Source organism: Eptesicus fuscus, chromosome 16 (genome assembly GCF_027574615.1).
Source record: "Eptesicus fuscus isolate TK198812 chromosome 16, DD_ASM_mEF_20220401, whole genome shotgun sequence".
In the NCBI taxonomy this organism is placed as follows: Eukaryota; Metazoa; Chordata; class Mammalia; order Chiroptera; family Vespertilionidae; genus Eptesicus; species Eptesicus fuscus.
In genome coordinates, this window is record NC_072488.1 from 44703107 (window position 1) to 44728875 (window position 25769).

Genomic DNA, 25769 nt, shown 5'->3' on the forward strand with positions numbered 1-25769 from the left:
GAAATAAAATGTTACCAAATGACACTGAAGTCCTGGGTGTACCCTTCTCCTGTCATAACTCTTACTACTTATCCTAACATGTGTTTATTTTCTTGCTGTTCAGTATGGTTTTTAATTCTATAATATATGGAATTAACATGGTATATATTCTTATGAGAATTGTTTTTCATATAATCTTAGGTTTTTTTGAGATTCTTCTATGTAGCTATAGTTTATTTTTTATTTCTGTAAGTAGTTCAGTGTGTGAAATTATCATAGTTTATTCTCTTGTTGATGGGGCATTTGGTCTGCTATTATGAGTAGTAATAGGGTGTAATAATACCTGTCTTATAGAGTTTGGGTATGGCTTACAGGAAATAATGTCTATAAAATGCTTAGTAGGCTGTGTGATATCTAATTAGTGTTCAGTAATTGTCAGCTCTTATTATTATTAAATCTTCAGAAATCAATATAGCTATCATATGTGTAGACTTTTTTTTTTTTTAAATCCTCACCAAAGGATATTTTTTCATTGATTTTAGAGAGAGAAGGGAACATTGATATGAAAGAGAAACATTGATCTGTTGCCTCCTGTATGTGCCCTGGGGGATTGAACCCACAATCTAGGTGTGTGTCCTGATTGGGAATTAAACTTGCAATCTTCTGGTGTATGGGATAATGCTCCAACCAACTGAGCCACCCAGCCAAGGCTTAGACAATTTACTTTTAATGCTCTGTGTCTGCTCTGGACAATTTACTTTTAAAGCTATTATTGATATAGCTGGTTAGTATCTTCCACATTTGTTACTGTTTTCTACTTGTTGCCCTTGTTCTTGTTTCTGGTTTTGTCTTCCACTCTTTCTGCCTTTTGTGGTTTTATTTTTTTAAATATATATATATTTTTTTATTGATTTCAGAGAGGAAGAGAGAGGGAGAGAGTGATAGAAACATCAATGATGAGAGAGAATTATTGATCAGCTGCCTCCTGCACATCCTCTACTGGAGATCAAGCCTGTAACCTGGACTTGTGCTCTTGACCGGAATCAAACCTGGGACCTTTCAGTCTGCAAACCGATGCTCTATCAAGTGAGCTAAACTGGCTTAGGGCCCTTTGTGGTTTTAATTGAGTATTTTAAGATTACATTTTCTCTCATTTTTTAGGATGTCAGTTATATATATATTTTTTTTCTACATTTTCAATGATTGCCCTAGAATTTGTATCATATACCTATGGCTACATCAATTTCAAATAACACTGAACTACTCACTTCAAAGGTAGCATGCTATCTTCTAATAAAATAATCCTAATTCTTCCTTCCTGTCATTCCTGTCATTCAGTTTATACACACACACACATGCACGCACACACGTACATGTACATGTACATACATGCATACATAGCAATGTTTCAAACAATTTTTTTGGATCAATTTGGTATAAGAAAAGGTTTTATTTGTTGTTGTTTTTACCTTCACTTATTCTTTCTTTGATGTTCTTTCTTTATGTAGATCTGAGTTTTTGATATATATTTTTCTTAGTTAAGTTTTTCTGTTAATATTTGTTGCATCTACTAGCATAAATTTCCTCAATTTTAATTTGTCTGAGAAAGTCTTATTTCTCCTTCAGTTTGAAGGGTATAGAATTCTAAGTTGGTGGGATTTTTCTCTCTCTCAACATTTTAATTACTTCACTCTATTCTCTTCTTGCTTGCATGATGTCTGTAGAAAAGTCAGATGTAATTCTTTGCTTTTCTGTAGATAAAGTGTTTTATCCCTCTGGCTTATTTCAAGATTTTTTCTTTGTTTGGTTTTCTTTACTTTGGAAATGTTATGTCTAGGTGTAGTATTTCTGGTTTTGTGGGGGGTGTTTTGTTTTGTTTTCTTTTTGGCATTCTTTTTGGTTTTCTTTTTGGCATTTTTGTTGTTAATGTAGTAATATCTTGGCCTGGAGTCCTTTGATGTTTTGGTCTGGGGTTTTTCCTTCTTTTACCTTTTAGTTTTGGAGGTTTCTATTGAACTATCCCGAAGCTCAAGATTCTAGCCTTAGCCATGTGCAGTCTACTAAAGAACCTATCAAAGCATTCTTCATTTCTGTTACAGTGTTTTTTATCTCTAGCATTTCTTTTTTCATTCTTTCTTAGGATTTTCATCTTCTGCTTACATTGTGTTTGTGTTGTTGCATGCTATTTATCCACTAGAGCCCTTAGCATATTAATCATAGTTATTTTAAATTCCTTGTCTGGTAATCACAATATTCCTACTATATCTATATGCTTGCTCTCGTTTCAGTTTTCTTTCTTTCTTTGTAGTATGCTGTGTTGTGGAGCCTGTAGCTGGTGTATTAAATAAAAAATATTCAGATTATAATCTCATGAATGTAGGCACATACTACCCCCATGGGATAGGCAGGTAGCTTTCTCAGCATCAGAGCTTCCACTTTGGGGAACTGAAAAACCTCCAGGGTCATTTTGATTAAAGGCATAGTTTTAATACACTTACACAAAGGAAGTAATGTCACAAGAGTTATTACTTACAAATCTCAGAAGCCTGGGTGAGTGGACAGGCTGAGGGATGGACAGTCCGCCTTATGAGCAGGAGATAAAGAGCAGGGTAGCAAGCACTAACTACTTATAAGATGGTTGAAGTGGCAGTCAGTGACTTTTCACAGACTCAGTTCTAAGTGGTTATTTTTAAAGGTGGCTTGGAAAAAGCAAAGAGGGAACTTCTGGCAGGAATCCTAAATTCAGGGCCTTATCTAACTGTATGCTCTGGGTGTGAACAGGGTTGTCATACTGTAAAATATCTAGGCAGCAACTCAAAATAGCTGTTTTCTCATCACAATTGACCCTGTGATGCCTAGGCATTAGTGTTTAGGGAAAATCAAGGGCACTGTCTAGATGGTGCAGATATCAACAGCCACTGGCAGGGTTTTGGTCATCTAGCATATGAAACATTTGAGTAAAGCAAAAATGCCAATCAAGAACATCAATAGATAAATGATAGTTTGAAGTCCTATTCATAACCATCCCCTCATTTATTGGGGTGCAGCAAAGAAAATAAATCAAGGCCCATGGATAAGGTAGGTATTTGATTTAAAAACTTGGGTGAGATTATGGAATATTGGTACCTGTTGGGCCATCTTTTGTAGATTTATTTTGTCCAGAATTATTAGTATAGATGCAGCAGGTGATATACTTATAGAACATATACCTCTTTCCTTGGCCAATAAGTAATTTAAAGCTAAATGGTTATCCAAATCCATCTGCACTAAAAAATCATGTTGCCCTGGCTGGTGTGGCTTTGTTGGTAGGTGTGGCTGGTGTGGCTTTGTCTCATCTAATGAAAGGTCACGGGCTTGATTCCCAGTCAGGGCACATACCCTAGGTTGTGAGTTCGATCCCTGGCCCTGGTCATAGTTTGTGTGGGAGGCAGCCAATGGATGTTTCTCATTTCTCTCACTTCCCCCCAACCCCCCATCTCCATCCATCCCTCCCTTCCTGCCCCTTTCTCTAAAAATGAGTGAAAAAATGTCCTTGGGTGAGGATTTTTGAAAAAAATGAATCATGTAATCATGTTGTTGCATTATGCTTTGGTGTACAGCTTAATATTTTCAGCCAATGTAGTTAACAGGTTGGTGTTTGCCTTAATAATTTGTTCTTATGTGTCTGTTGTGGTAATGTGTAATCCAGTTCCTATGAGGGATAGTAGCAGACCTACTTCCAAACATAATGAGGATGAATACCACATGCTCTTTATGTGAGGGACAGAATAAGAGATGGACTGAGGGTGCTGTTTAGTGATTTATGTAAGGGTAGCCCCAGAGAGAGTAAAGTACATTGGTATGAACATATAGAACTCTGTGGGGCTGGCAAAGAGGTTGAGGGGAAGAGAAGTACACATGTGAGAAACCACGAATGTATAATGGACCCAGGGTGCTAGACACAGTGGTCACTAACTGTGTGATTGGGGAAACTGATATAATTTGGGGTTCCCTCTGGGTGACTGAGCTGCGAGGCTAAATACTGTAGGGGTTGTGCTCCTTGGGACAAGGTATAGCTCCTATTCTTTCTTGTGTTGGTGCCTGGGCAGATTTGGAGGATTATAAAGGGCATGTGGGGGTTCCTGCCATGTCCCACATACTGTATGGCAAGTGTACTGCATGGAAGCGGTTGAGTATTTAGACAAGCTGCAAGGTTACATGGGGTGCCTTCTGTTGGGCAAATGGGGACAGTGTTAAAAAATCAGTCAAGTAGGCTACTAACTTGGGGAAAAGATTTTGTTGACCCTGATAAAATTCCCAACAATTACAGCGGCCCCCAAAAATGAGCTCTGGTTTTAGCCCATTGTATAAAAATATTAGGCTCACTGTGATTTACTGAAGTCACACCTTGACACAAGGTTTGAAGAGTAAAAAGGGAAAAAAATATTTGGGGGCTTGAATGGGAGGATTGTAGAGCTCTGAAGGGTGACAGTGGGAGAGGGTTTCCTTGGGGTGGTGTAGTCAGGTGACCCTGTGGATATGATCCTAGAGGATTTTTGTGGGGGTGCTGTGGTGATGGTAGCATCTGCAGCCGGGGGGATGGTTCCTCCCAACAGAAATTCACTAATCCCATCCCAGTAGGATGTATAATGTGGACCAATCTAATGGGTATGGTGAGGGTGAGCAACTAAGTGAACTGCTTTAAAGGAGCTCCAATAAGGTTCTGAGACTCATCACATATCTTGATCTTCTAAAGCTCAAAGATGCATTGAAGAGCAGCCTAGCAGTCATAGTACCACCTCACATTCGAGCAGCATGCATATAGTGATAATCAAGCGGGCTTTGAAGTAAACATACTTAATTCTGCAAAATGCCACTCAAGGGGACTGTGAGTAGGGAATTTAGATAAACAGCATTTAGTTCAGCAAGTCTTATTCAGTCCTTGCCATCACCAGCTGCTGTGTGTTCCTGGGCATCATCTATTCTGTAGTGGAAGGTTGTGGAGGTAGCATTCAAGATGAAGTTTTTTCCTGTGGTGGTATGGGCTTGGTTGTTGTCATCTCTCAGATTGTCATGTCCTGCGCTGGGACATTGTCATTATCAGTGTTGTTGGAAGTGGAGGGAGCCATCCCAGGGGGGTTGCTCCCCCAGGTAACCACCAAGGAGGGGAACTGAGGGCCCAAGGAGCCTAACAGAGTTGCATAGATTTGGGATGCCCCAATTGGGGTTTGCTTGCACCATTGGGAGTATCTACTAGTCGCACAAATTCTCAGTACATTTGGGATGCACCTTGCAAATAATTGGGTAGTGCTGTTCTCCAAGGCATAGGAGGATTCCATCCATAAGTAGTAAAGATTAGGGGCACATGTGTAGCTTTGGCTTAAAGAAAATCCTAATATATATAAAGAGCTAGGTGGCGTCATGACTGAACGGGCGACCGGTCACCATGAAGTGCATGGAGCACCTCTCGGTCTCCCATCCCCTGAGCCTCTCACCAGGATGGGAGGCTGGCGGCGGGGTGGGACTGGGGACTGTTGAGCGGCGGTGGCGGGCTGCTTTGTGGATTGGCTATGAGCTTAGTGGAGCAGTCACCCAGGCAGCAGTGAGTTTCGTGAAGCAGTCGCGGGATCGGGGAGCCTTGTGGAAGGAGAGCTCTGCATAGAACAGAGGTGCCTTCAGGTGTTTGAGGGGAAAAAGGCCTTTGCCCTGAAGCCACACAACTCCAGTTTCTCCTATCGCCTGAATCTGCCTGGACTTCTGAGAAAGTCCATACTACGGGCCCAGGCTGGTTGCAGCCAGCTAATTCTTGCTGAGGGCCCCAGTGGAGCAGAAGAGGGCCACAAGGAGTTGGATGGTAGGTTTAGTCCTCAGTTTGGGAAAGATGGCTTCCATCTGTGGACAGTGTGGGAGAGGGACTCAGGGAGGGACCTTGGCGGCTGTTCTTTCAGCCCTCTCCCTGAAGCCACACACCCAGTGTCTCTCTGTATGACTTCTCTCTGTATCACTCCACTGGTGTCTAGAGTGAGTGTCTGTGGATGAGATTTGTGTATTGGCCCTTAAGTCTGGGATTTTAGCAGACTTCTGTCTCTCCCTGTAATCCCCACCGGTTTTCACTGCCTGGTGTTATGTGGGCTCCTCTTTGAGCTCTGGTCCTCCAGGCTGGGGAACCTGGCGTGCTTTTGAGACCTCTTGCTCCTTGCGGAAAGATCTTTGCAGCTGAGATATCCCTCTGGATTCTCAACCGCCACATGTGGATGCAGGGCCAGTCCTTTTCATGTCTCTGCTCTTCCTGCTAGTCTTGATGTGGCTTCTCTATAAATCCTTAGTTATAAAACTTCTGTTCATCTAGTCTTCAGTAGGTTATTCAGGTTTATTTTTCTATAATTAAATTGTAATTCTGATTTGGTCCTGGGAGAAGGTGAGTGTAGCTTCTGCCTACTCTATCACCATCTTACAACTTATCTGAAGTGTTAGTTTTGTTTAGTTGGTATTTAATGAACTTACTGGTTTTCTAAAAAATTCAAAATTTTGAAATATCTTTAGATTCACATGCAGTAGTAAGAAATAATATGGAAAGATCACTTTTACCTTTTACCCAGTTTCTACCAATGGTAACATCTTGCAAATCTGTAATAACATATTACAATCAGGATATTGGCAGTGATATAATCAAGATACCTAACATTTATATCAACATAAAGTGACCTTTTTGTTGCCCTCTAATAACTACATCCACTTTTCCCTTGCCCCTACCTGTTTCTTAACTTCTGGCAGTCATTAATTTTGTCTGTATTTTTATAATTTTGTCATTTCAAGGATGTCATATATGTGAAATTATATGTATTAGCATTTTGGTATTAGCATTTTTCACTGGGCATGATTCTCTGGAGAATATTTAGGTTGTTGGGTATAGCAGTAGTCTGTTCCTTGTTATTGCTGTGTAGTGTTCCATGGTATGGATGTAATAGTTTGTTTAAATATTCACCTATTGAGTGACATGTTCGTTGTTTTCAATTTGGGGCTATTACAAATAAAGCTGCTATAAATATGCACAGATTTTGGGTGAATGTAAGTCTTTGTTTCTGTGGGATGAATGTCCAGAAGTGCTATTGCTTGGTCATATGGTAGTTGTATGTTCAGTTTTTTTGAGAAACTGCCACACCATTTTCTAGGGTGATGGTACCATTTTACATTCCTACCAATAATGTTGTGAGTCTATTATTCCACAGCCTCACATTCATTTCTTATTTTTTATTTTATTTTAGCCATTCTGTAGGTTTGTAGTGTTATCTCATTGTGGTTTTAATTTGTGTTTTCTTTTTTTAAAATAAATAATTATTGTTCAGATTATTACAGTTGTTCCTCTTTTTTCCCCCCATAGCTCCCCTCCACCCGGTTCCCACCCCACCCTCTGCCCTTACCCCTTGCCCCCCGTCCCCATCCATAGGTGTACAATTTTTGTCCAGTCTCTTCCCACACACCCCACACCCCTTTCCCCCCCCGAGAATTGTCAGTCCACTCCCTTTCTATGCCCCTGATTCTATTATATTCACTAGTTTATTCTGTTCATCAGATTTTTTATTCACTTGATTTTTAGATTTACTTGTGGTAGATATGTATTTGTTGTTCATAATTTTTATCTTTATCTTTTTCTTCTTCCTCTTCTTAAAGAATACCTTTCAGCATTTCATATAATACTGGCTTGGTGATTATGAACTCCTTTAGCTTTTTCTTATCTGTGAAGCTCTTTATCTGACCTTCAATTCTGAATGATAGCTTGGCTGAGTAGAGTAATCTTGGTTGTAGGTCCTTGCTATTCATCACTTTAAATATTTCTTGCCACTCCTGTCTGGCTTGCATAGTTTCTGTTGAGAAATCAGCTGACAATCATATGGGTGCTTCCTTGTAGGTAACTAACTGTTTTTCTCTTGCTGCTTTTAACCCTTTGTACTCGCTTGCTTTTTTCTCAAGCTGCTACCAATGCTAACTGTGTTGAGTCACACTCGACATTTGAGTGCAAAAGGTTAATATTCTCTCTTTGTCTTTTGCTCTTGGCATTTTAATTATGATGTGTCTTGGTGTGGTCCTATTTGGATTTCTTTTGTTTGGGGTTTTGTGTGCTTCCTGGACTTGTAAGTCTATTTCTTTCACCAGGTGGGGGAAGTTTTCAGTCATTATTTCTTCAAATAGGTTTTCAGTATCTTGTTCTCTCTCTCCTTCTGCCACCCCATAATTCGGATGTTGGTATGCTTGAAGTTGTCCCAGAGGCTCCTTACACTACCTTCATATTATTGGATTCTTTTTTCTTTTTGCTTTTCCAGTTGAGTGTTTTTTGCTTCTTTATCTTTCAAATCTTTGACTTGATTCTTGCAGTCCTCTAGTCTGCTGTTGGATCTCTGTATATTATTTTTTATTTCAGTAAGTGTATGCTTAATTTCTAGTTGGTCCTTTTTCATATCCTCAAGGGTCTCGCTAAATTTATCGGCCTTTTCTAGAAAATTCTTGAATAACCTTATAACCGTGGTTTTGAACTCTATATCCAGTCGTTTGCTTTCCTCCATTTCTTTCATTTGTGACCTGTTTCTTTGTCTCTACATTTAGGCTGCTTCCCTGAGTTGATAGAGTGGCTTTGTGTGCTAGGGGTCCTATATGGCCCAGTGGCTCAGCCTCCCCAGTTACCTGAGGTGGACACTCTTGGTGCACCCCTTTGTGGACTGTGTGCACAGTCTTGTTGTAGTTAAGCCTTGATTGTTGTTGGTATCACTGGGAAGAATTGACTTCCAGGCCAATTGGCTCTGAGGATCAGCTGTGTCTACACACTGGGAGAACTTCTGTGTTGGAGACACCCTTATGAGACAAGACTTGCAAAAGCCTCTGTGCTCAGCTTGGATGGGGCGGAGTCTCAGGGCGGAGCAGACAGCAATGGCTTCCTGTCAGCCCTGCCCTAAGAGGCCCCTGGGTCTCAGTGTCCTTTGGTAATCGCTGCAAGCACCTCTGAGAGAAAGCCGCCTTCGAGTTTCGCCCACTGCCAGACAGTCCAGTTTCTCCCCAAATGAGTCTGGGTCTCCAGAGTCTCGCCCAGAACTGGAGTTCAGAGCAGTCAGGAGCTTTTGTCTCCCGCCCGCTTGAGAAAGCCAGACGAGTACTCAGTTGCCAGCCCTCTCCACGTGCGCGCCTCTGTACCTCTGCTTTCTGCAGCTCCTCTGAGTCTCAGTGTGCTTTTCTCTTTCCTTCTAGTTGTAGAATTTCCACTCAGCCAGCCTTCCTGTGGTTCTGGATGATGTCTGTTTTGTCTTTTAGTTATAGTTTTGAAATTGTTGTGCGAGGCAGCAGTTCAGGTTTTACCTGTGCCGCCATCTTGGTTTTTCTAATTTGTGTTTTCTTAATGATTAATGATGTTGAACATCTTTCTTGCCCTTTTGTTAGTGAGATGTATATGGTTATTTGGCCCATTTTATTGATTGAATTGTGTGTGGGTTTTGTAACTGTTAAGTTTTGAGAGTTCTTTGTATATGTTAGATACAAGTCTTCTTTTGGATATGAGATTTGCAAATATTTTCTTACAGTTGGTAGCTGGGAGAGAGGGGGCACCTCATTACTGCTCACTGGAAATGGAAATTCAGTCTTCCTGTGTGGTCTCCACTAATACCACAGGGAGGGGTAGCTTATGACCAGTCAGCAGGACTCCTACTTGGCCATCTCTAATACCTCTTGGCTTGGTGGTGCTTCATTATTGATTTGGAAGGGTAGAAGTCTGTGCTTCTCATTTAGACTTTTGCGCACGTGTGGTCCTCCTCTCCCCACCCCCCCCCCCGCTTTTTTCTGTAGTGTTTGGTTGAAATCAGTTTTCGTCTAAAATTTTTTTAATTGCCACTCAAGGATATGTGTGTGTTTTCTTTTGTTTTTATTGATTTTAGAGAGAGAAATGGAGGGAGGATGGGAAGGAGGGAAGAATGGAACGGGGGAGGGAAGGAGAGAGAGAGGAGCACATTAGTTGAGAGAGAAACATCAATTGGTTGCCTCCATATGTGCTTTGGCCAGGAATCAAACCCATAATCTTATTGGTGTATGGAATGACACTCAACCAACTGAGCCACCCAATCAGAGCAAAGTTTTCTGTTTTGTTAGACTTCACTTTTACAAGTTTGTTTGTTTGTTTTTAGCTAATGAGAGTAGGTTTTTGTTAGAGCTTTTGTATGTGCCCTTTGTTCCTGTCTTGCTGGCTTCTTCAGATCCAAATCTGGGATATATCAGGTAAAAAGAAAACCCAGGGATTTCACTGCCATGTCATTGCTGAGGTCCCAATGTCCCTAGCCAATCTGCCTTCTTTTCTATAGTTTTCAGATTCTTTTTAAGTTTGTTTTATGTATAATGTCCAGGGTTTTTAGTTGTGGACTTAGCAGGTAGAATAGGGCAAAGCACATCCACTCCACTATGTTGGAAGTGGCAGCATATTTTAAAATGTTGGGCTTTTTAAAATATATTTTTATTGATTTCCGAGAGGAAGGGAGAGGGAGAGCGAGATAGAAACATCAATGATGAGAGAACCATCGATCAGCTGCCCCCTACACACCCCCTACTGGGGACTTGAGCCTGCAACCCAGGCATGTGCGTTGACTGGGAATCAAACCGTGACCTCATGATTCATAGGTCGATGTTCAACCCCTGAGCCATGCCAAGCAGGCTAAAATATTTTTATATGGAGTCAAATGTTCCTATATCATCAAGTAGAATGTCAAGGTAAATGCAGACATCTCAAAGAAACTTTATATTTATGGTAGTATTATGCACTGATATTAACCAGAAAGAGGTATTAGTTCTTTTTCCTATTGTAATTGGTAAAATATTAGAGTGTAGGCTAAGCTTCTATAACAAAGAAATCTCAAAATACAATGGCTCAAATAAGGTAAAATTTTATTTTCTTATGTGATAGTCCAGGGTAGAAACAGGAGCAAGCTGCTTCAGGTTATCCAAGGACCCAAGCTGGGTAGGCAGCTGAGTCATCCTTTTATATGGCTTCCAAGGTTGTTCTAGACAGCACCTATTTCAGTTGGCAATAGTAATGGTGATAGTAGTGATAGGTGGATGTGGAGGTTGAGAACTTGATTTTTTTAAGGTAGGAAGCAAAATTTGTATTTAATTCTTTTGCTCATATTCCATTGGTCTACACTTAGTCTTATGGTCACACCTAGCTTCAAAGGAAGCTGGAAATATCTGCAGCTTGGTGACCTTATGACTAATTAATGTTGGGATATGCTCTTACTAAAAGAAAAAAAAGTGAGAATACTGGGGGACAACAGTAGTCTTTGCTTTTGTTACTTCAGTGAAAAATTTTTAGAAGAAATTAACTGCATGTTCATGGGCCATTTTATTCTGTAATTAATTGTCTTATTCTTATGTTCTTACCTATTTTATTGTAAAACATCAGCAAAGTGATTTTTGTATACTACTTGGACTACTTCAAGTAAGATCTTTTTTTTCTAGGGTTTACGGAGTCCACAGGGAATAGGATGCCAGCCAGAAGCTGTCTGTAGTCATATTATTATTGAAAGCCATGAAAAAGGATGTTTCAGGACTCTAACTCCTAAACAACCACAGTTGGACAGCCATCCCTGTGTCTTCAGATCACCTGAACCCTTAGAAATTATCAGAGGACACCGGAGCCCATCATCATGGAGAACCAGGCATATCAACCTTTCCAAATCACTAGACCAGAGCAACACCCGTTTCAAAGTTTGGAATTCCTTGCAGTTACAAAGTCGTTCCCCAATTCAAAACTTTACAACTGATGACTTCAAAATTAACAAGGGTTTTCGAATGCCATTCCATGAAAATATGGACCCTTGGATGTCAGAATTAGTAGAACCTACTTATGTGCTACCTGAAGAAATGGATTGTCATTCTTCATCACAAATGCTGTCCCCAGAATCCATGAAAAAGTTTACTACCTCCATCACTTTTTCATCTCACCGACATTCTAAATGCTTTTCAGATTCCTCTGTTCTTAAGGTTGGTGTTACTGAAGATAGCCAGTGTACTGGAGCATCTGTAGGGGTATTTAATTCTCATTTCACTGAAGAGCAAAGTCCTCTTAGAAATCTAAAACACGACACCTGTTCCCCTTCATCATTTAAAATTAGCCATTCCACACCAGGAGTAAAAGAGAAGAATATAACTGTAACTCCAAATTCTCCACCCATATTTCTTGAACATCCTGAGCTCTGCAAAGTCCCACATGTAGATCACTATGTAAGAAAACCTCCTCCTCCTCCCCCCTCCCCTCCTCCTCCTCCTCCTCCTCCTCCTCCTCCTCCTCCTCCACATCAGCATTATGTAGCTCCAAATCTTCCTTGTCACATTTTTCTTGAAAACCGAGAACTCTTTGAACAAAGCAAAACCCCACAGGTAGATCATCAGATGAGAAAAAACCACTCTCCCCTTCCTCAAGGTCAGAGTTATATAGCTCCAGACCTTCCTTCTACTATATTTCTTGAACAGCGTCAGCTCTTTGAACAAAGCAGAGTCCCTGATATAGATCACCACATGAAAAAACAATATTCCCCCCTTCCTCAAGGTCAGGATTATGTAGTAGAAAACAAGGATCAACAAGAGCCTAAATCATACATTTCTAATATAAAAATTGAAACTAATAAAATCACTGATGTGGTCTCCCAATCAGCGCCAAATCAATATACGTTAGTAACATCTCCATCTACTCCTTCAAACAAAAAAGTACTTTCTTTTGTTCGTATAACTCTTTCTCCCAAGACTTCCTCCAAGTTGGATAGTGGAACCTTAGATAAAAGTTTTATTTCATTGGATCCGGCTTCTAAAACAAGGATGAATAGTGAGTTTAACTCTGACCTACAAACTATATCCTCAAGATCATTGGAACCAACCTCCAAATTACTGACCGGTAGACTTATAGTACATGGTCAAGAATCTTTAGGTTCTCTAGGACCTAAATCTTCACCGGACTTTCAAGTCATACAGTCTCTTCCAGATAGTAATATTATTACTCAGGACTTGAAAACCATACCTTTTCAGAATAGCCAGATAGTAACCTCAAGGCAAACACAAGTGAACTTTTCAGATTTGGAAGAATATTCCAATCCAGAAAGGACTCCAGTATCTGCAGATCGGTGAGTCTCTTTGTGATAACAAGCAAGCTGGTGGAATTTGTCATAACGGGTTTTAAATATTTAAGCAAATGTAAGGTTTTTTTGGGGGGGAGCAGTATGATTCTCTTAGGGCAGATTATATCTAACAATTCTGCTGGAAGTCTTTCAAGAGATAAATATCAAAGTAAGAGAGGATATCTGAAAGTAATGTGTTTATACTTTCAAAGGGCTTTTGATAAGACTTGGCTTCAAGTATTCAAAACATTGAATTATTTTGAGAAGACTCTTTGATCATGCAGTGGCACAAGTGACCAGTTCCTTATTTATTGTGTTGAAGATATGCTGAAGACCAGGCTTTGGGAAGGGATGCATGCACATGCTTCCTTTCCTGCATGTGCGCTCTCTCCTTTTTCCCCCTCTCTTCGTTTCCATGTTATGATTCCCCTCAAATATTTAGTATTTACAATGTAAAAAGGTAACTTTTCAGTGGAAAATTCTGGCAAACATCACTTTAGCTAAGTAATCAAGGTTTAACCTCACCAGTATGCAAATCAACATACTGTACTCTCTGATGTGATGCCCTATTTGACAGTGTATTGTAGGAAAAGAAAACCAGCTCAGGGATAAATGCATTAGATTGATATTATTCAGCCTAATTTAAGACTGTCAATTCAATTTTACGTTAGTCTCTCACAAGAGACTCCTAACGTTCTGTTTCCATCTTATAGTTGAGAAGGCAACATGTCATAGTGAAAAGCACTGGCCTTGAAAAGGAGGAAGGGGGAAAAATGTTTTTTCAACATCTACATATGGTATTCTTGGCAATGAGGGACTTATATATGTTACCTCATTTAATACTCATGATAACCCTATGAGTTGATGGTAGTATCCGTATTTACCCTCTGGGAAACTGAGGCATGGACATTGCTACTTTGTCAGCAAACAGCATTTTCTCAAATAATGCTGATTGTAAGCAGCAGATGGAGCGTTCACATACAGTCTATTTAATCAAAGCAAGAGTTTATCACATGATATTGTTTCTCCAAACTTTGAGCTATACTTCTAGCTCTTCTACTAAATATCTTCTTCTTGGATAAGTCATTTAATATTTTTGCCACTCATATGTCCAAATGAAATGACTAAAAGTTAGTGATTGAGAATTGAATTGGGGCAAAACAAACAAGGTGAATCTCTAGTTTCAATGTTATAAATAGTAGGGTATTGTAGAAATCAATATTGATAATTATTTTTGAAAAATGTTTAGAAATTAAAAGATTGACAAGTTTATGTATAATATTTAAACTCATCAAAATGATAAAATGCTGAGTTATTGGAGCTGAGTTTCTTGAATGAGAAAATTATAGATGATTATAAATATGAATTGATAATGCCATTTGTTCAGAATGTACTAAATGCTAGTGGTTGCCTATATTATTTTTTTGTTCAGTATAATCAGAGATAGATAGTATTAAAGCCTAATACTTAAACAAATTAAATGTTTTGCCTCAAATCACATGATCATTAAGTGTTGGAGGTGGCATTTGAACCTGGATGTGTCTGACTCCAGTGTACATAAATAATTCAAACTGTACATATACATAACATTTGTGTGTATATACAGTCATCCACCACATAACATTTAGGTCAGTGATGGGTTGCATATATGACAGTGGTCCTACAAGATTATAATGACCATTAAGTGTTGAGGTGGCATTTTACTAATCTTTTAGTTAAAAAAATTTTTATTGCCTAATGACTTCTATGACTCCAAAGGATTTGCCAAAGATAAAGAGGTTGCAAAAATCAAGAAGGTTGTACTTGAGATGACAAACAACTTGATGTTTGGGTGTGGATAAGGATGACGTTGGAGAGTTCCTAGATGTGGTTCTTGAGGAATTGACTAATGTGGAGTTGTTGGAACTAGAGCAGGAATACATAGCTGAGGAAGAGGCCAAGAGAAAAGGAACCTGCAGAAGAAAAAGAAGAGGAACCCCCAAGAAAATTCACAGTAAAGGTTTTAGCAGAAGCTTTTGCAGACCTCAACAAGCTCCTTAAATCTTTTGAAAACATGGGCCTCGACCCTGAAGGGTTTTCAACAATTGAGAGGAATGTTCATGGTGCAATATCTACCTACAAGCAAATAAATAATCAACCAAGCAAACCACCATGGACATATTTCAGGCAGGTCCTTCATGAGGTATTTCAGAAGAAGGCATATCATAAGAGATGACAGCTCTGTGTTATTACCCCTAAAGACCTTCCAGTGGGATAAGATGTAAAGGTGGAAGACAATGATATTGATCATTCTGACCCTGTGGAGGCCCAGGCTAATGTGTGTGTTTATGTCTTAGTTTTTAACAAAAAGTTTTAAAAAGTAAAAAAATAGTTTAAAAGTTTTAAATAGAAGAAGGTTATAGAATAAGAATATGAAGAAAAACTATTTTTGTGCAGCTGTGCAAAGTGTTTTTTAAGCTGTGTTAAAAATATTAAAGTAAAAAATGTTACGGTAAGCTAAGGTTAATTTATTATTGAAGAAAAAAGGTTTTAAAAATAAATTTAGTGTAGTTTAGGTTTACAGTGTGTATAAAGTCTACAGTACTTAACAGTAATATTCTGGGCCTCCACATTCACTTACCACTTAAGTGTCCTGTACAGGTGTACCATTTTAAATCTTTTACACCATATTTTTACTGTACCGTTTCTACATTTAGATATGTTTAGGCACACAAATACTTAGCACTTTGTTACAGTTGCCTATAGTATTTAATACAGTAAAGGAGCAATGGGCTGTACATAGAGCGTAGGTGTGTATACCATCTAGGTTTGTGTAAGTGCATTCTGTGATATTCGTAAGACAAAATTGTCTAAGGATGCATTTCTGAGAATGTGTCTCCGTCATTAGGCAAGGCATGACTGTGTGTTTACATAGAACATGTGCAAGTATTAAATATTTTTTTTTGTATTAAATATTTTTAAACTTTTTTATTCTGAGATAATTTTCAACTTAAAGAGGAGTTGCAAAAAAATAGTAGTTTCTGTATTGATGTGTAACATACTACCCTGAAATATAGCAGCTTAAAACAATGAATATTATCCCAAAGTTTCTGTGGGCCTGAAATCTAGGCATGGCTTAGCTGGGTGCTTCTGGCTCAGGGTCCCTCACAAGGTTGCAAACAAGGTATTGGCTGTAGCTATGGTCTAATCTCAGCTGTGCTTGACTGAGAGGATGTGCTTCCAAGCTTGTTCACATAGCTGTTGGCTAGAGGCATCAGTTCCTCTATATGGGCAGCTCCAATGTAATAGCTAAATTTCCTTCAGAGTGAGCAAAGCAAGTAAGAGTGCAAGAGAGGGTTTCAGGACAAAAGCCACAGTCTTTAGGTAACCAACCTTGGAAGTGAATTTCACCACTCTGCCACATTGTTTGATAGAAATAAATCACTGTTTTCAGCCCATCCTGAAGAGTTAAGTATTACACAAGATTATGAATACCAGGAGGCAGAGATCATTAGGGGATATCTTAGAGGTTGGCAATATGCCCTTTACAAAAATTTCCCCTAATGTTAACCATAAAGCATTTACCAAAACTAAGAAATTATCCTTCATATAAAATTATAACTAAAATATAGATTGTTTGGGATTTCACCTGGTTTTTCCACAAATGAACCTTCTCTGTTTCAGATCCAATCTAATCCCACCTTGCATTGTAGATTTCATATCTTCTTCGTTTCCTTCAGTCTGTGGCAGTTTCTCAGTCTTATTTTTCATCACCTTGACACTTTGAAGAGAATTAATTAGTTATATTTGAGAAAGTTTTTCAATTTGGCTGTTTCATGTTGTCTCAAGATTAGATTGAGGTTAGGCATTTTTAAAGCATGTCATCAGGGAACCCATATTAACATGCATTACTGGTGATGTTAAACTTCGTGTGTGTATGTGTGAGATGTTAACCTTGATCACTTAGCTAAAGTGGTGTCTACCAATATTCTCTACTGTTCTACATATTTATAAATTCCCAACAATTGTTATTGATGCTTGGTTTATTTCATTATGTGAAATATAGAACAACATAAATATACATATAAAAAGGTGTGTGTATGTATATATGTATATCTCCATATGTATATGTACATGCTACACATTATTAAATGCTCATTATTTTCTGCAGTTCTGTACTTTTGTTGGATTGTTTTACTTCAGCCTAAAAAAATTCTTTTGGTATTTCTTGAGGTCTCCTGGAGATCAGTGCCCTTCTCTTTTATTTATTTGCATTTTATTTTTAAAATAGATTCCAATTTTCTCTTGCAATTTCTTTTATATTTTTACCTATTATCACCATCTTTTGCTCTTTTAATATATTAGTAATCATTTAAAAATCCTTCTGTGCTTACTTCAGTATCTCAATATCCTGTAAATCCATTTTTTCTATTTTTTCCCTCTCAATTTTTACTTTTTCCTGCCTCACAAATTTTACAATTTTTGCTTGTATGCTGGACATTGTGAATAAAAAAAAATTATAGAGACTGAAAATGCTATTACTTTGCAACAGAGAAGATTTTCCCTTTTCTCTGTTCATTTCAGGAATTATACTAGGTCAGAGCTGCGTTGTACTACCTATGATTGTTAATGATTTGTTTGGATTTTTATTTAAAGCTGACAAGTCTTTGATTCTTCAATAATTAAATATAGTGAGACACCATAGTTCAGACTTTCAGATGTTTGAATTCAGCTCTTTAGATTCTCCGCCCTTGCAACTTTACAGTGTGGCAAATATAAGGGGAAAACAGCTATGTATTTTTGTGGTTACATTTTCCCTTTGGAAACGTCTCATAAGCACTTAAAAGATGACAAGTGATTGCAATGTTTTCTTGCTCAGCCCCCTTCTTGAGGGTGCCACTGTGGATTTTTTTTATTGCTAGTTTTGTAGGTCTCTGAATTCCTCACCTTGAAAGTTCTCCCCTCTCAGGCGTGTTATTTAGCTTCCTGCCTTATCCAGGTTCAAAATCTGGCAAATGTGAGGAGGAGGCCTGATGGTTATTATAGGTTCCTCTATCTAACGGGATTTGATTTGTTAGTGCCTTCACTGTGCAAGAGAATTTCACTCTACTTTTCTGGCTCAGTTCCCATCCTCCCATACCAGCCTGACAGTAAGGAAATGTCCTGTGGTGGAAATCAGCTTGGCATTCTGCTAGATTTCATTCTTTCTTGCCAGCCCATGGGTTCATCAAAACCTATAGTGATTTCTCTTTCCAATGGAGTATATCTACCTATACCAGGGGTGGGGAACCTTTTTTTTTTGCCAATGGCCATTTGGATATTTATAACATTATTCTTGGGCCATAGAAAATTATCATTAAAAGTCAGCCTGCTGCCGAAACCGGTTTGGCTCAGTGGATAGAGTGTCGGCCTGCGGACTGAAGGGTCCCGGGTTCGATTCCGGTCAAGGGCATGTACCTTGGTTGCAGGCACATCCCCAGTGAGGGGTGTGCAGGAGGCAGCTGATTGATGTTTCTCTCTCATCGATGTTTCTAATTCTCTTTCCCTCTCCCTTCCTCTCTGTATTAAAATCAATAAAATAATATATTTTAAAAAATCAGTCTGCTATATTAGGTCAAACATTTAATTAACTCATCACTAATGCTTTGACAGGACCAGACCAAATGATTTCACAGGTCTTTTGCAGCCTGCGGTTCCCTACCCCTGACCTATACCAGACTCCTGCCCATAATTTCTAAGTTGCCCCTCTACCATATCCTATATAATAAAAGCCTAATATGCTAAGTGTCTGGTTGGCCGTTCAGCCAATCAAAGCGTAACCCTATATGATAAAACCCTAATATGCAAATCAACCAAGTGACAGAACGACTGGTCGCTATGATGCAGATGCTTAATGCAGGAGCTGCCCCCTGATGGTCAGTGTGCTCCCACAGGGGGAGTGCCACTCAGCCAGAAGCCAGGTTCATGGCTGGCGAGTGCAGAGGCAGTGGCGGGAGAGGCTGTAGGCAGGAAGTAAGGAGTGAGCCGGCTTAGGCCCGATCCCCTAGGCCGTCAGACATCTCCCAAGGGGTCCAGGACTGTGAGAGGGTGCAGGCCGGGCTGAGGGACCACCCCCATCCAGTGCTCCAATTTTGTGTACCAGGCCTCTGTTATGCTAATGATAAGGTAAGGCTGCTCAACCGCTCGCTATGATGTGCACTGACCACCAGGGGACAGACTCTCTGGTAGGTTAGCTTATTCTAGTAGGTTAGTTCCGACCAGTAGATTAGTCTGGCCTATCAGGACTATTCGAGATGGGCCAGACATGCCCTGGAGCCCTCCCAGAGTCCCTCCCCGGCTGGCCAACCTCCCGCATCCCTCCCTGGCCCCAGTTGTGCACTGGTGGGGTCCCTCGGCCTGGACTGTGCCCTCTCACAATCCGGGACCCCTCGGGGGATGTCGGGGAGCCAGTTTCGGCCCGATCCCGCAGGCCAGGCCGAGGGACCCCACTGGTGCACGAACTCATGCCCTGGGGCCTCTTAATTAGTTGATATTGTTCCATGACTGCTCCTATAGCTCTCTAATTTTTTTAGTATGATTTCTATAATTTATTCAACTTTGTTTATTATATCAGGAATGTTGGCCTGTGGCTACCTACAACATCTTACCTAGAAGTGGATCCAATTTTAGATCACCTTTAAGTTCTCTCTGTGATATATTAATAGTACCTTACTTAGAGTGCTTGTATCTTTTATCATACTTATTAGATATTTTATGTTTTTGATAATATTATGGTATAATTTTTAGCTTTCAATTTTATAACTTCTTCTTTTTAATTGAATCTTTATTGTTGAAAGTATTACATATCCCTTCATTCCCCCCCCACCATTGACCCCTTCTAGCCCACCCCAGCTTTCACAACCCTATTATCTGTGTCCATGGATTATGCATATATGCATACAAATTCTTTCGTTGATTTCTTCCCACCCACCCACAATTTTATAACTTCTGATACTGAAAAATGTAGTGTATTTTTAAAAATTTGATTTCATACCTGACAGCTTTTTAAAAAATATATTTTTGTTATCAGAGAGGAAGGGGGAGGGAGAGAGAGAGAGAAACATCAATGATGAGAGAGAACCATTGATCAGCTGTCTCCTGCATGCCCCGCACTGGGGACCAAGCCCGCAACCCAGGCATATGCCCTTGAACAGAATCAAACTTGTGACCCTTCAGTCCGCAGGCTGGCACTCTATCCACTGAGCCAAGCTGGGTAGGGCTCTGGCAACTTTTTTAAAAGCTTATATTCTAATAACTTATCTGTAGATTATTTTGGATTTTCTATCAAAATTACATCAAATATGGAAAGTGACAGTATTATTTTTTCTTATCTTGATATTCCTTCTTTTTCCTGTTTTAACTGCTGATTCCATTTAAGACCTTTATTAAAATGTTCAATAGAAATGGTAAGAGTTGGCATTCTTATTTTGTTCCTAATCTTACAATTACTACATTTCACAATAATTAGGATAGTTTCTCTAAAGTTTTTTTGTAGTTTCCCTTTGCAACAAATTTTATACCTGATTATTAAGTTTTATCAAATGTTTAATCTGACCATATTGATGTGATCATATGCATTTTATCCTTATTAGTGGTGGTGAATTATATTGATTTTTTAATGTTAACTTACCTTGCATTTCTGGAGTAAACCTTCTTGGTAGGAATTCACACACACACACACACACACACATTTGGTTTTCTAACATTTTGTTTAGGATTTTTGCTTCTATATTCATAAGAGTTATTGGCCTATTACTTCCTTTTCTCATGATTATTCTTTCAATTATTGAATAGGAGGTAGAAGGTATAAATTCACAAGTTCTTTTGTTCTTGTGATATATTATAGATACTAATCCAATATGATATTACTCCATTTTTTATTTTTTTAAATATATTTTATTGATTTTTTTTTTTTTTACAGAAAGGAAGGGAGAGGGAGAATTAGAAACATCAATGAGAGAAACATCAATCAGCTGTCTCCTGTACACCCCTACTGGGGATGTGCCTGCAACCAAGGTACATGCCCTTGACCAGAATCGAACCTGGGACCCTTCAGTCTGCAGGCTGACGCTCTATCCACTGAGCCAAACCGGCCAGGGCTTACTCCTTTTTTTCAAAGTAGACTATTTGTGAATAATTTTAGACTTACAGAAAATATATAAATACTAGAGGCCCGGTGCATGGATTCATGCACCAGTGGGGTCCGGTCCCTCAGTCTGGCCTGCACCCTCTCACCTTCCAAGACCCCTCAGGGGATGTTGGAAAGCCAGTTTCGGCCAGATCCCCACAGGCCAGACCCAGGGACCCCACCAGTGCACAATCGGAGCCGGGGAGGGGACCGCAGGAGGGCTCCAGGGTGTGTCCAGCCCTTCTTGCCCAGTCCTGATCAGCCAGACCCCAGCAGCAAGATAACCTACCGGTCAGATCATCTATTCCCTGGTGGTCAGTGTGTCATAGTGACTGGTCAAACAGTCGGACACTTAGCATATTAGGCTTTTATTATATAGGATAATAGAAGTCTCTGTACTCCCTAAGTTTTTTTTATTTTTAATATCTTAAATTAGCATAATATCTTTGTCAAAATTAAGAAGCCTGCATTTGTACATTGCTATTCACTGAACTCCAGACTTTATTTGGATTTCACCTATTTTCCCATTAATGACCTTTTTTTGGTTCTTGAACCCAATCCAGTATATCACTTTCAATTTAGTTAGGTGTCATGTCTCTTCTTAGTCTCCTCTGGTCTATGATAGTTCCTCATTGCTTGTCTTGAGGAATACTGGTCAGATATTTTGTAGAATGTCCCTCAATCTGGGTTTGACTGGTGCTTTTTTCATGATTAAACTGAAGTTAAGGATTTTGGCAAAGACCACCACAGAAGGGAAGTACCCTTCTCATCACATCACAGTAGAGAGTATGTGACATCCACATTACATCACTGGTGATGTATACCTTTATCCTTGGGTAAATAACATAGTGTTTGCCAGGTTTCTTCATTGTAAGTTACTATTTCTCCCTTTTTATATTTTATTTGGAATCCAATCACTAAATTAAATCTATACTCAAGGAAGGAGAGATTAAACTTTACCCTTTGGATTGGGTTGAGGGGGTCGTCATATCTATATGTATTATTTGGAATTCTTCGGTAAATGAGATTTGTATTTGTCTTTTCTCTCCTATTATTTACTAGAGGCCCGGTGTACAAAATTCATGCACTCGGGGCGGGGGGGTGTCCGTCACCCCGGCCTACACCCTCTCGCAGTCTGGGAACCCTTGGGGGATGTCTGACTAATGGGGAGTGGGCCTTAGCTGGCAGTTGGACATCCTTAGTGCTGCTGCAGAGGCGGGAGAGGCTTCCGCCACCACTGCTGCACTGAGAAGCTGTGAACCCGGCTTCTGGCTGAGCGGTGCTCCCCCTGTGGGAGCGCACTGACCACCATGGGGCAGCTCCTGCGTTGAGTGTCTGCCCCCCTGGTGGTCAGTGCTTGTCATAGCTACTGGTCATTCCACCATTGGGTCGATTTGCATATTAGCCTTTTATTATGTAGGATAGGATTCAGTCATTTATTTACTCCATTCTGTTTGAATATGAATTCTCTATAATCTTAACACATTATTATAAGATTGAAAACTTCTGGTTCCCTCACTAACTTAACTCCTTGAGGGAACACTGTTTCTTATTTGTCTTTGTATCTATACATTTAGTACAGTCCCCTAACTTATAGTGAACTTCTCTGGTAATTTTTTAAAAAATTAATGTATGTTCACTTGAACTGAAAAGTACTCTTTCCTCAGCTAAATTACATGATAGCATTCTACATTGAAGTTAATAGTAGATTTTAAAACAAAAGTAAACTCGTGTGTTTGCATTGTAAAAGTATCATAGAAAATGAAGGTTACTACATAAACAACTTAACCATTTATTGTGTCTGCACAAAACATTCCCTGAAACTACTTAAATATTCATTGAAGCCACTTTTGGAAAGATATTATGGCATTTTATAAGCCAAGGATATATGACCTGCTGTGTCCTTTCTCTTATTTGTTCAGATCACTGGAGAAGGTTAAGACTCCACTTTCTGCCTCCTCTGGAAAATTATCATCTGATGCAGTCACTCAGATTACAACTGAAAGTCCAGGAAAAGCTATGTTTTCATCTCAGATTTTTATTAAACCTGATGATGGTGAACATGAAATTCCAGATTCCAGTTCCCAGAATCTGAGCAAAGCTCCTAACAAGTTTGCTTCATCATCTTCAGTCCAACAGATTGCTGTTCCTCGTGACACAAATGGAGGTAAGAGAATGTGATTGCATTTTAGGTCAAATTACTTACTTTTATGTGTAACTAGAGGCCCGGTGCACAAAATTTGTGCACGGGAGGGGGGGATGTCCTCAGCCCAGCCTGCACCCTCTCCAATCTGGGACCCCTCAAGGGATGTCTAACTGCCCGTAGGATTGTAGGATTGGGCCTAAACGGGCAGTCGGACATCCCTCTCACAATCCAGGACTGCTGGCTCCCAACTGCTCGCCTGTCTGCCTTCCTGATTGCCCCTAACCACTTCTGCCTGCCAGCCTGATCACCCCCTAACCACTCCCCTGCCAGCCTGAATAATGCCTAACTGCTCCCCTGCCAGCCTAATTGTCCCTAACTGCCCTCCCCTGCAGGCCTGGTCCCCCCCACCTGCTCTCCCCTGCAGGCCTGGGTCCCCCCAACTGCCCTTCCCTGCAGGCCTGGTCACCCCCAACTTCCCTCTGCTGGCCTGGTCACCACTAACTGCCCTCTCCTGCAGGCTTGATCGCCTCCAACTGCCCTCCCTTGCAGGCCTGGTCCCTCCCAGCTGTCCTCCCCTGCTGGCCTGATCACCCACAACTGCCCTTCCTTGCAGGCCTGGTCCCTCCCAATTGCCCTCCCCTGCTGGCCATCTTGTGGCAGCCATCTTTGACCACATGGGGGTGGCCATCTTGTACAATGGCATGAGGGTCAATTTGCATATTACCTCTTTATTATATAAGATAATATTCAAAATTAGGGTAAGGTATTTTATTTTTATAACAAGAAAATTAAAAATTAAGTTTCCATTCTTCCCCCATATGAGAATGGAAACTTTAGGTTACTGCTTTTACAATCTTTAATAGTTTGCACAAATCTATTTAAAATTTTTCTATGTGTACAAAAAGTTTATCTATCTGTAGATAAAGAGAGGCTATGCCTAAATGTATAAAAGAAGATTTCTTGGTTCAGCATTTAGATTGCATTGAATTTAAGTAAGTACATTTATATGCTAAGATAGTTATACATTTTTACTGTGAAATAAAACTCCCAAATTGTACAGTTTAATAAATATCACAAAGATCATCTTTATGTGTCAGTTACCTATTGCCGCAGTGATACTATATAACAAGAGCCTCAAAAATCTCAGTGCTTCATGACAAACATTTGCATATCTCGCTCACTGGTTTTGTGTGTCAGTTGGGATGTGGCTGCAGGCAGCAGAAATAGTTTTGTTCTGTTTACTTGCCTTGTTCTGAAACTCAGGCTAATGGGACAATAGCTATCCAGCGTATATTGTTCTCAGGTGGTAGTAGAAGCACAAGAGGGGAAACCCAACGGTGAAAGTGTGTTTTAACCTTTTTCACTCAGATGTCGAGTGTGACTCCACACGGTTAGCATCGGTAGCAGCTCTTTTTATACTCTTTGAATGTATCAATAATTTGAAATATAAAAAAATCCAAATAAGTTTGTATGAAAAGAAACTCCAGTTTTTTATTCTACTGCCACGCTTTGTAAAATCTGGGGTATTTAAAAAATTAAATCCTGAGTAGAATAAAGGAATCGAGAAAAAAGCAAGCTGGGAGTGCAAAGGGTTAAATCTCTACTCACATCAAGTGGATCTGTCTATATATAGAGGCCACAATTTCTGGTTTTACCTTTACATACAGATACCTGGGAGAAAGAACTACGTTAAAGTATTAATATTATTTGATTTAAATATTTTTGAAATTGTGAATTTAAAAGTAAAATTTTTTATTTCTTTTATATGAAAACATTTTAAAGTACATAGAATTTATACTTTATGCTCAACACATGACTATCTGCCCACTAATCTGAATTAATAAATTTAATTAATAAAATTCAGAATAATTTACTGTATGCTTATATTTGGTTCTGTTTTTAAAATTTTGAAGAAATTTTTAGTTGTACTTTTTTTTTAACCCCTTTCAGTCTTTTCTTTCCCAAAACATTACTTCCTGTGTAGTCACTTCTTCCCCCATTGGCAGGCAGTACAAAGTAACCTTAAGACTGTTGCATCCTAACAGAAGTTTGATGAAAAATTTAAAAAGCCACTTATCTTTCTAAGAATTCTGCATATCATAACCATTCTTGATCTGGGTCCACTGTAATTCTGCCCAATCATTGTTATTCATTTTCTGCAACCTTGTAAGTGATAAATTTAACCATCACTTTCAAACTTTATGTACAAGAAGAAGAAAATAAGTCAATATTCTAGCAATAAATGATTACAGCAATGACCATATAGAAGTGGAGGCTACAGCTTGTTTAAATTCTTCCCTCTATAAAATGAGCTATGTTTCTGGGGAAGTGTGTATGTGGTGTGTTTTGTTTTTTTTTAGATTTTATTTTTGTTTTGAGGGCT

General features: G+C 39.4%; 1 protein-coding gene across 5 annotated transcripts in view; it reads left to right on the forward strand.

Moving 5' to 3' along the window:
- Positions 1-25769, forward strand: part of ALMS1 (ALMS1 centrosome and basal body associated protein) — a 147212-nt gene that overhangs the window by 61001 nt on the left and 60442 nt on the right. For all 5 annotated transcript variants that reach the window (XM_054728597.1, XM_054728593.1, XM_054728595.1 and 2 more), the window contains 2 exons: positions 11443-13100; positions 23163-23407. In XM_054728597.1, the coding sequence (XP_054584572.1) occupies positions 11443-13100; positions 23163-23407 (1903 nt within the window). The remainder of the gene's footprint in view (positions 1-11442; positions 13101-23162; positions 23408-25769) is intronic.